This window comes from Gymnogyps californianus, chromosome 1, assembly GCF_018139145.2.
Source record: "Gymnogyps californianus isolate 813 chromosome 1, ASM1813914v2, whole genome shotgun sequence".
In the NCBI taxonomy this organism is placed as follows: domain Eukaryota; kingdom Metazoa; phylum Chordata; class Aves; order Accipitriformes; family Cathartidae; genus Gymnogyps; species Gymnogyps californianus.
The window spans coordinates 67,692,804-67,704,887 of NC_059471.1; the positions used below are offsets into that span (position 1 = coordinate 67,692,804).

Here is a 12,084-nt window from a genome sequence, read left to right on the forward strand (position 1 = left end):
TTCTCCAAATCCAGTGACAGGCCCAGCCTCTGTCCACTGCCTGGCCGTGGCTGGCATGCCCACCCCATGGGGACAGGTGTACACCCCGTGTGCTGGCAGAGAGGGGGCTGTGGGAGAGCTGGCGGGATGCCTGCTATCATACATGGCTGAAAACAATTTGAGTGCAGGCAGCTTCCCTCCCCAGAAAGCATTTCTGGGCTTTTCCTCTGGCAGGGAATCAGGTCTAGTGGTCCCGTTTGCTGAGGCTGATTTTGCCTTAAGCCAAAGCCTTCGGACTTGGACACGTTTCACCGTTATCTAGATTTTAGGTGTGAAACTTCACCAGCAAACTCTCTACAACTGAGAAGAAAGTGTTAAAACAACAGTCTGAAATCTCGCAAAATGTAATAGCAAGTTATTCTGGGCTATGTGAAACAGTGAGGCTAAGGGTTAGGGAGCAGGACCTAGAAGAAGCCAAAATGTTTAGTAAAAGTTCCCTAAAAAAAGGCCTAAGTGAGAAGGTAGCTCATGTTCTTGGCCTCGGGGAGCTGCCTGTGACTCTACTTATAACGCAGAAGCCCCAGGACTCTGTCTAGGGCTGTACCGCCCCAGTTCTGCTACAGCTTTCAGATAACGCCTCCTCTTTGACTGGAACTTGGCTTGCAAATACAAAATGACAGACTGGATTACCAGGCTGCTTCACAAGGGAGATGACAGGAGAAGCACGGGAGGGAGAAGGGGAGGCTTGCTGAGGCATGGAGGCAGGGGCATTGCCAGAGAGCTGGAAAATGTCCTGATTCAGCAACTAAATACTAGAAATACTGCCAGTTACTGCTTCCTAGTCAGGACAATGTTTGAAATCAATTTGTGCCCCACTATGTGCCACACAGGCTGCACAGGGTGACCACAGGGTGATGATGAGACCTCTGTGGGGCAGTCAGTGATGTGTGGTACCCCTCAGGTATGAAGATCTCACCTTAGTAGGCAAGAACAAATTTGTTTGCATTCTGTTCCAACTCCCCTATTCTCCTTAAAGCAGATTTGCTATGTTATTTTAGGATTTTATTTGTGAATTCAGACCTTGTTTTAGCCATATCATAAACCCCTAAAATAGTGGTGTGCATATGTGTGTGTGTCTATACAGTTCTACTGCTTTCACAAGGTATATGCAATGAGAGGAAAGGGTTCAGTAGTTTAACTAGACAGGTACCAGATAAACCAACCAGGCTAGAAGAGATTTATTATAATGAAGTCTACTCTTTTTGTTCTGTATCTAGTCAACCTTCTGTTATTCTACACACTATTCAATAAGCCCATATGCCCATGATATGAAGATCATTCATTGCCTTTTTTAATGGCACTGAAAAAATGCAATTGGGTCATTTTTTCTGGTTAATGATGAATGTATCAGGTGTTTGATTGCATAGGACTACACCTTTTTAAGAGCCTTAAATGAAGGAAGATTTTCTCTAGCTGAAGAGGCATTCCATTTGCTTCACAGTGATTCATACAGCTGTAATAAATATACTAGGAGTCTAAAAGGGCTCACAGAGAAAGGGGAAAGTCTTGCCTTTCTCTACTTGTTTTTCAATTTCAGCAGAGGTTGGGTCATGTATGAAATTGTGATCTCTCTCTTCTCAGAATGCTCCTGAGCTGAGATTCAGGCTTTCAGATTTCAAACACACGCACACACGCACACACGATTGGAAACAACGAGTATGCAGGGACTGAGATGAGCTGCTTACATATTGAGGGGGAGCTGGACCTTCGGTGGTGTTCCCTGATCTCCAATTATTGCACTTGTCCTGGGACCAGCCACTGTGGCTGTTCCAATCGAAGAGGAATCCTGAAAATACACAAAGAAGAACATACAAGGATTAAGATGAAGCCCACCATTTCCTAAAATGCTATGGGGTGAAGGCACAGAGGAAAAAAATCACATCTTTTATCAATTCCCAGACTTTCTAACTTCATGATACTGCATTAAAAAAGACATCTCTTAGCTTTATACATTCCAAAAATACATTTCTGACACAAGGGATATTAGGTTATTAACAGCATTTCCATATACCTGTCAGAGAAATTTAGTTTTACCTTGCGAGCAGATCTTAAAAGTTTTAGAACGCAAAACTACTTGACTGCTTTGTAAAATCAGCTCAACATGTACGTCTCTGCAATAGTACCTTCTCCGATAAAAATAACCTTTTCTGTCAAAAGCTTGTTTTTTAATTTGTACTCTTTTGGTTAATGGCTATGGATCTATGGAGAAGAAGATACTATTCAATTTCCAAAATGCAGTCTCATTTCTGTATACTGTTTTTATCATCAGGAATATTCCTCTCCTTAAGAAAAAGGTGACAACACAACCCAAAACAGGAGTACCTCTGAATGGAGAAAGTAGGATTCCACTCCACTTTTACCACAGCAAATAAATCCTTACTCGCATATAGAGAATTGGGCAGATCTTTTCCAGCTATTAACGTTGAAAGGCAATTCTAAATGTAAGCATTCATTTTTCAAAGCTTAATGCTCAGCAGAAGTATGTAGGGCAAACTCTTTTGAGTTGTCTCACCGAAGTCCTCATTCATCTACGTCAAAAATGAATCCTGACTGGAAACTTCTCCTGAAGTAATGCCAAGGCCTGTAGCAACAAATCTTTGCTGCAAAGACAGGGCAGAGCTGGGCTGATGGGACTTGTAATGGCTTACTTGAGCAAAAGGCTTTTTTAGTAAGTCTAACCAAATGCTGCATGCACATCCATATGCAGAATGGCTCTACAAAGTAGGATCCAGTTTATGCACAAATTGCAGGTTCAGACAGAGCCTGTTACATGCAACAAAGATTCTGAGCAGTTCACAGGCCTCCAGTGCAGCTTTTCTGTTTCCAAATGCTATCTAGCAAACAGTAAATATTGATTTATTTTGGGAACAGAAACATAGGGACATTTTTTGCACTTACAAATGACACTGAATTAAACCAAGACACACATTGCTACTTAATTAATGGATTTCAAGGTCACCTCATTCCAAAGAAGCCCACATAATTATTACAGTGTCATGTCTTGATAGTGCATTGCTAAGCTATATTGCTTTGCTGTATATTAACACAGTATCATTAGGAAATCATGCAGCAAAATATGAAGACACTGCTCCGTGATTCCATAGCTTTTGGCAACAAGCAGCAAGCTGTATCCTCTCTCACCGACATCTATGTTCAATCATGAAGTTGTAGTGACAAGTACATCTCCTTTTTCTCATTATTTCCCCTCACTATCTGGCTGCTTGCTCAAACAATGAAGGTTCCAGGCAACTCTTAGTCCTATGTGTAAAAGTAAGTGTTCTTTCTAGTTCTGTGACTAAGGCTTTATTAATTCTGCCTGTCACGTCAGTGAGATAATATCAACTTACAGAAAAAAACCCCAACCCATTAAAAAATGTAGGGATAGCTGAAGAACGATTCCTCATTTGTTATTTTGAGCTGGTTAATGGGGTTAGGGATTGTGGAAGATGCTGGGCAGAGAAACCTGGCAGCTGCCTCATCCAAGAGGTAAGTGAGAAATTGGCTGATTCAAACTTCTTCATGTTGTGCCACCAGTGTACACCTGCTCTGAGCTAGAGAAATTGCCTCCAAGAAAACAGAAAACAGATCGGTCCCCACCCTTTCTTGGTAGGACAAAACACTTTGTTTTTACCTCATGAAAAACCAGAGCTGAGTGAACAGCCTCAGGGTGCAACTGTAAAGGCAGAGAAGATCACAGCAGTGTAGAATAGAATAGAATAGAATAGAATAGAATAGAATAGAATAGAATAGAATAGAATAGAATAGAATATTTCAGTTGGAAGGGACCTACAATGATCATCTAGTCCAACTGCCTGACCACTTCAGGGCTGACCAAGTTAAAGCATGTTATTAAGCGCATTGTCCAAATGCCTCTTCAACACTGACAGGCTTGGGACATCGACCACCTCTCTAGGAAGCCTGTTCCAGGGTTTGACCATCCTTTCGGTAAAGAAATGCTTCCTCATGTCCAGTCTAAACCTCCCCTGGCGCAGCTTTGAGCCATTCCCATGCGTCCTGTCACTGGATCCCAGGGAGAAGAGCTCAGCACCTCCCTCTCCACTTCCCCTCCTCAGGAAGCTGTAGAGAGCAATGAGGTCACCCCTCAGCCTCCTTTTCTCCAAACCAGACAAACCCAGAGTCCTTCGCCGCTCCTCATAGGACATGCCTTCCAGCCCTTTCACCAGCTTTGTTGCCCTCCTCTGGATGCATTCAAGGACCTTCACACCCTTCTTAAATCGTGGGGCCCAGAACTGCACACAGTACTCAAGGTGAGGCTGCACCAACACTGAATACAGTGGGATAATCACCTCTTTTGGCCGGCTGTGTGTGGTTTGCCCTCTTGGCTGCCAGCACACACTGCTGACTCATATTGAGCCTGCTGTTGACCAGCACCCCCAGATCCCTTTCTGCGGGGCTCCTCTCCCAGTTTATACTTGTGCCCGGTGTTACTCCATCCTAGGTGCAGAATCCGGCATTTTGACTTGTTAAATTTCCTCCCATTAATCATTGCCCAATGCTCCAATCTATCTAGATCCCTCTGCAAGGCCTCTTGTCCCTCAAGAGAGTCAACAGCACCTCCCAGTTTGGTATCATCAGCAAACTTGCTAATGGTGCATTCAACCCCTGCATCCAGATAGTTGATAAATATATTGAACAGGACTGGCCCTAGAATTGAACCCTGAGGAACACCGCTGGTGACTGGTCACCACCCAGATGTAGCCCCATTCACTACAACCCTTTGAGCTCTGCCCTTCAGCCAGTCTTCACCCAGTGCACTGCAAACCCACTCATCCCACAGTTGGACAACTTGTCCAGAAGGATGCTGTGAGGGACTGTATCAAAAGCCTTACTAAAATTCAGAAAAACGACATCCACTGCCTTCCCTTCATCCACTAGGTAGGTGACCCTATCATAGAAGGATATCAAATTAGTTAAACAGGACTTTCCTTTTGTGAATCCATGTTGGCTGTTCCTGATGATTGCATTATTCTTTAAATGCCTTTCAATAGTACTCAGTATAATCTTCTCCATAATTTTTCAAGCAACTGAGGTTAGACTAACAGGTCTGTAGTTCCCTGGGTCTTCCCTCACATCCTTTTTGTAGATTGGAATAACATTGGCTAGCTTCCAGTCAACAGGGACCTCCCCAGACTCCCAAGACCTTTGGTAGATGATCGAGAGGGGTCCTGCTGTAACATCTGCTAGCTCCTTCAGTACTCTGGGATGAATCCCATCAGTCCCCATGGACTTGTGAACATTCAGCTGATACAGCTGGTCCCTTACAATTTCAGTGTCCACAAATGGAAGGTCACTGTTCCACTGTCACCAAAGGACACTCATGGTCCTCTGACTCAGGGGACCGGGCAGCCCAAGGTCTATCAGTATTATTAAAGACTGAGGCAAAAAACGCATTGAATGCCTCCACTTCTTCTTTATCCCTATTAGTCAGATGACCATCTTCAATAAGTATCAGTCCAATGTTTTCTTTAGACCTCCTCTTGCTATTACATCTTAAAAAAGCCCTTCTTGTTATCTAAAACAACACTGGCCAGTTTCAACTCTAATTGAGCTTTGGCCTCTCATGTCTTCTCCCTGAATAAACGAACCACAGCTCTGTACTCTTCCTGCAAACCCTGACCTTGCTTCCAGAAATCATACAGTTTCTTTTTCTCCCTGAGCTCCACGAGGAGTTCCCTGTTCAGCCAAGCTGGTCTTTTGCCCCGCTTGCTTGACTTAGAACACAGTGGAATTGCCTGCTTCCGTGCTTCTAAAAGGTGGTTCTTAAAGACTGACCAACACTTGTGGACTCCTAAGCCCTCAAAAGCAGATTCCCAGGGTACTCTGCTAAATAGCTCCCTGAATAGCTTAAAGTTTGCTCTCCTGAAGTCCAGGGTAGCAACTTGTCCTGGTTTCTGGCTGGGACAGAGTTAACTCTCTTCTTAGTAGCTGGTACAGTGCTGGGTTTGGGATTTGGTGTGAGAATACTGTTGATAACACTCTGATGTTTGAGTTGTTGCTAAGTAGCGCTTATCTTAAGCCAAGGATGTTTCAATTTCCCATGCTCTGCCAGCAAGCAGGTGTGCAAGAAGCTGGGAGGGAGCATAGCCAGAGCAGCTGACCTGAACTAGCCAAAGCGATATTCCATACCATGGAATGTCATGCCCAGTATATAAACAGGGGGGACAGGGACTGAAGGAGTGGCTGTGTGGTGCTTGGCTGCTGACTGGGGTTAAACCACGACACAACTCTGCTGTCTTTTTTTCTCATTACACTGAAAATTTTAAACTCAACCATTTCATGATCACTGTGGCCAAGACAGCCACTTACCATCACATCCCTCATGAGTCCTTCTCTATTCACAAATAGCAAGTCTAGGAGGGCATCTTTCCTAGTTGGCCCACTGAGTATCTGTGACAAGAAGTTATCTCCTAGAAACTTCAAGAATTTCCAAGACCTGCTTGTCACAGCAGTATGATATTGCCAGCTGATGTCTGAGAAGTTGAAATCTCCCATAAGGACAAGGGCTACCGATCCAGAAATTTCTCCTAATTGCCTACAGAATAACTCATCGGTGCTTACATCCTGGCTGGGCGATTGGTAGTAGACATCCACTACAACATCTCCTTTGTTTTCCATCCCCCTAATCCTTACCCAGAGGCTCTCCACCACATCATCACTAACTGTAAGGGCTGTGCAATCAAACCTCTCCCTTACGTATAGGGCCACACCTCCACCTCGCCTGCCCTGCCTATCCCTCCTGAACAGCCTGTAGCCCTCCATCACAGCACTCCAATTGTGGGACTCATTCCACCAAGTCTCACTAATACCAATGATATCATAGCTCTGGGAGCTGACCAACGCTTCCAGTTCATCCTGTTTGGAAGACATGTGCTACCCCTTCCTTAGCTCCTACCATCCTCTCTCCACACGCCTCAGCAAAGGCAGAGTTTGCAGAGGTGCAGCTATCCCAGCCACGAGTGCCCACTGCAGGCACTCTGGGCTAAGCCAGCCTGACTCTGCAGCGGGACAAGCTCAAGCCCAGAGAGCAGCATAGCTGTCTGAGCATCATCTGTTTGCCTGTTTGCACAGACAGTGGTGGCTTCTGTGTCTTCTATATTACCGGAAGCATGAGCCCAAGTACTTTCCATGTGCTATTACACTTGTACTAACATACAGTCCTAGGGATTAAGAAACCATGTAATTGTCATTCAGTGTTGCTAGATGACAGTGTTGCTTTCTTCCCTTGAATAATCCTGAAGAAATCTCCATAGTCCTGTATGTCCTCTATCCACTTGAATTCAGTTTCTTGCCTATGGCCTGTTACTGTAATATTGCAGCATCTGGTGCCAGCCTGGACCCTACAAACCATTCATTTTTGCCACTTTGCACAGCCTAGTATCATACGCATCCAAATGCTAAATCAGTGCCTGCTTCCTGATTGTGCTCCAGTTTTCCTTTAGCTGCTCTCCCCTGCAGGCTTTGACACGATGGTGTACTTGCCAGTCTGCCTGTGACCCCACTTTTCATCATCAGGTTTTACTCCACAGGACCCACTGGCCTTCCACTGCGTTGAATTCAGCTCCTCTGTTCACATCTTGGCACTTACTTTCACACAAGTATTCTGCTCTGCAGCTTCATCTGCCTCTGTGCTCCTTGAATTCTCTCTGTGGCTGCCTGATTGCTACTATGCATCTGAATGCTCACTAGCTTTGCATTTAAACTACAGTCCCTGACACAGTTGGTGAAGGCTTTCTAAGCCTCCTCTTTCAAGGTCCTGTTCTTTCTTATGTATCACTAATTAGCTCATGTTATAAGATACAATATTACTAGATTATTTTGCAAGATCATATTTGCAATAAGATTTTGAAGAGACTGAATTTTGTGAAAGAATAGTCTTCTATTTCTTCACACTTTTGATTACCTTTGTTGGAAGTTTACCTTTCCATTTTCCATTCCTACAATTTTATGTGGGTCTCCTCAGCTACCGGTAACACTAATAATCCTCGCAGAGAACACAGCAGGCCTTTCTCCATCACTGCTGGTAGCAGGGCTTAGTTTGTTTTCCTTCTTTATTTAGCCCTGGAGCCAGGTTGTACTTTTGCTATTGTGATCTAAGGAACAAGGTACTAAACAAGTCCTCCTTTCCTCCTCATCTGCTCAGGGGAACGGGAATCATAGACAATGCTCTGATTTTTTTGTTCTCTGCTTTGATACCTTTTGGGAGATCTGTGTGCCACATCCTTCCTTTCTGATGGCACATCCCTGCGTGATCCACCTTCCTGTGGCACCAGACATGCAAATACAGCCACACACAGGCATTACACAGGGAGGGCCCAAATACTACAGCATTTGCATCTTAATCCTTCTTCCACCTCTGCTACTCAGCGTTGCTAAGCCTTACGCTGGAGGGGACATCTCTGACAGCCAGATTTTTAAGAGGCACGTGGGCACCTATTGATAAAAACAGGCACCTTGCAGAGTCTTCTCAGGGAGGTGTTAAGAAGTACTTCACTGTCTGATTCCCATGGATTTTATTGCAATCTAAGTAATAAGAGTCACTTCTGAAAATGCCATTTGGTGCCCCTCTCTATCCTTATGAGCTTCTAATGCCTTTAAACATTTGGCCATTGAGTTTCCAGACGTGACCTGCTGGGTAATCACACTGTAGCACACCTCCTGATTAGGAGGCCGTTTACTCTAATGGTGGTGTGCAGTTTTCTGAACTAGACACTGCCAACTCTCATCCCATTTACTTAGGCAACTAAACAGCCAAATCCGACTTCTTCATGCTTCCACTCCAATCTGGCATCCTCCGAGTACCACTTACCACTGCCGACGTTCTCAGCTCAACAGCAACAGCTCTTCTCTTCCAAGGGACAACACAGCCCCAGCTGCCAGCCAGCAGGGAAAAGCGGCTGCACGAAGGCATGCTGAAGACCATCTCCAGATACCTCTGCACTAATTCCTGCTTCTTTGTGCCCATTAGTAGCACAGCAATGTCACCTGTACTGCAGAAGGCTAAATCTTGAGTAAAACTCCCGGACTATACACACGGGCACAATGATGCTGCATGACAGATATCTCACTCCCAGCTTGTGCTGTGCCGTCTGTTTTTATCACCAGCTACTCTGGTGTAGTAGGTGATTATGTGCCCATGGGCGGGACAGTAATACAAAAGGACTTTTTGCTTTTTGTCTGTAAATGCAACAGCCTCCTTATGACCCCTGAAACACAACTCCCCCCTCTCCCCCTACCACTTAAGCTAATGTCTTACGGAAACTTGTAATTTATGCCTTGAGGCCTCCTTAAAAATTGTCTGTTTCCTCCTCCCAGTCTCCATGTTGACTGTTACAAGGAGATTTTATGCGAGGGCCAAGAACAAAGACATGCTCTGCACAAAGGTATCTTGGGGGTTTGCTAAACTTGATCTAGTCCTAGCGGCAGTGTGGTCCTCTGGAGCAAAACAGCAGCGGAGTGCAGGGTCTCTGCTCTCGGTCCCCACACAGCATTTCCAATACTATTTTTAGATGCTTAAGTAAGTCACAGCACCAGGCACCATTCAGGTGTCATGCAAAACAAAGAGAGCCAAAGCTAGCTGACAAAAAACTTTGCAGACGACTGTCCAGCCTGAGGGTCAGCATTTCCTGGTGAGAACAAACAGTCTGACGTCCTCAGAAGTCACCGCAATGTGTCTGAGCTCAGATGGATCTCATTCCTCCTCCAACTGATAAGTATTATTTGCAAGAGAACTACAGGAACATCAAAACAAACTGCACTTTAATGTATACGTAATGATATATTTCTATTACAGTTTATAGCATATACTCCTGGGTAAATAATACACTGCTGAGATATTGCTGCCTCTTGTATCAGCTCTGACATATATTTAAAAGCAACCAGCCTGGCAAAACATTACTGACAAGCCCACAGAGACCAGGAAATTAAAGGTAATAACCACTCATCTGGGCTGAAACTTCATCTCAAATTCATTCCCTTTCTCTCTTCCCATCCACACCTCTATGAAAGCATGAGAATTAGTAGTCTGGACTTCTAGCATAAACTATCTTTTTCTCTCCCTTGTAGATTTACTTTAGATTTTCACCAGTACTTTAAGGCCACATTTGTGGTTTAATTTGAAAAGACATGGTGCCTGTAGGGATTAGTGAAGTGCCTTGCAAAAGCATGGGACTCAGTCTTGGAGGGGAATAGAACTCATGAAGACAGTGATAAAACTAGGAACAGAGTACAATGATATTGCAGGTTGCAACAGCCTTCACAGAAAAATAATTGGTGCTGCTATCAGACGAATGTTCTTATCATCTAGAAAATCACCAACCAAAATCTCTATTTTGACTTCAAAGCAAATCCAGCACTGTCTCACCACAGGGCACTTACCACATTCGTTAATTCACAGGAAAATTTCTTTTAATGTCTTGAATGCATATTTACAGCTTACTTTAAATTTCTCTTTAATATTACTTTAAAATAAGAGAAAAAGACTCAAACATTCAACTCACATAGGTTGACATACCATCCTCTGGAAATATCACAAAAAATAGGCTAATGGTCTTTAAGATTCCTGTGACTCCTTTCTCTAATTCGCTGACTCCATAAAACAATGACTGCGGCAATCACTCCAGGCCTTAATGTTCCTAGAAATAATGTATTAGCACTTAATGCATGGTAGTGCCACCAAGTATTGATGAAAAGCGTTACACGCAAGATCAAGTAGCCTCATCAAATGCTAATTACCAAAGTGGGAGCTGAAACAGACTTACCAATTCTAGAGTAAGACTTTTTCTTCCATAATGGTATGTGTGTAAAAAACAAACAAATGTGCACGATAACAGCTGCAGCTGCATAAATAGCTGCATAAATACCCAGTTCCTTCCTGCAAAAACTGGAGCTAAATTTATATGATTTAGCATTTACTGAGGGGTTCTTACAACCTGTATGTATCTGCGACTGTGGATGAAGGTGAGGCAGAATATTATGCCAGCCTGTTCTAGCACCACGTTGGCCGTGATTATTTTTTGGCTCATAGTAGGCCAAAAACTCTACACCATGTCTTCTGTGAATAGCTCATGGAGCTATGCAGAGAGCTGGAGAAGTCACATAAATGTATTTCCTGAGCTTCCATTTCCACTCTCCTGCAATCTAAGGATGGCTGCAAGTTGGAAGAAAAAAAAAAAAATATTTTTTGTCATCTTCTTCCAAACGTTCATCTGATATTACCATCCATAAAAGCACTGATTATTCTGGTTTGCAGCTTCTCAGTTCCCCCAAATGAGGACTAATTAAGCACCATGTGGATGAGCATCATGTGAATTATATTTTATTCAGCCTTGTTTCTCTCTCAGACTAACCTTTTCAGCACTGAGCACCAGTGTCTAGCTGTCCACCATGAGATTTTAAATGGTTTTATAGTAAATAGTTTCTTGCAATTCTGGGATCAAAGAACATGAAAAATCAAATGCAGAGAGACAGGAAAGCTTAAGGTGAAAGCTTGACCTCTAAAAGATGTTAATTTAATCCCACATCCATAATTATCCTTTTGATAACTGCCCAAAAAACTCATCAGGATCCTGTGCAATGCCTCCTGTAGGAAGTCCCCCTCCAGGGAGATAGTAGTGGTAAACAAATAAACAAAAACCCCAAACAAACAAAAAAGGGAAAATACACACTGTAGTAATTTCTGTTCAAATGTCATGCATGTACACATAGCATGTGCCGGATGGACAGGATTTTGTGGTATAATGTAAATACCAAGAGAGTGCCTTGCTTGCTCTTGAGGCTTCCAAATCAGCAGCTGACTGGCAGGTAGCATAAAGACTCAGGATTAGCCCTGTGCAAAAATGATTTCATTTTTGGGTTACTACCCTGACGAGCATCTGGAAAAAAATATTTTGTTTTTGTTTTACAGGTGGCAACGGGATTTCATGCACAGTTGAATAACCCTTCTAAAGCACAACCTTGTCTTCCTAGATCCTGTAAAAATTAGGTTTTGCGGTTCTTGAAAAGTCTTTCAAAGTGTATTTGTGATGA

At 43.6% G+C, this 12,084-nt stretch overlaps 1 protein-coding gene across 1 annotated transcript in view; it reads right to left on the reverse strand.

Annotated features, from left to right (window-relative positions):
• Positions 1-12,084, reverse strand: part of SH3RF3 (SH3 domain containing ring finger 3) — a 255,130-nt gene that overhangs the window by 45,423 nt on the left and 197,623 nt on the right. The window contains exon 5 of the mRNA XM_050903904.1: positions 1,725-1,825. Within this exon, the coding sequence (XP_050759861.1) occupies positions 1,725-1,825 (101 nt within the window). The remainder of the gene's footprint in view (positions 1-1,724; positions 1,826-12,084) is intronic.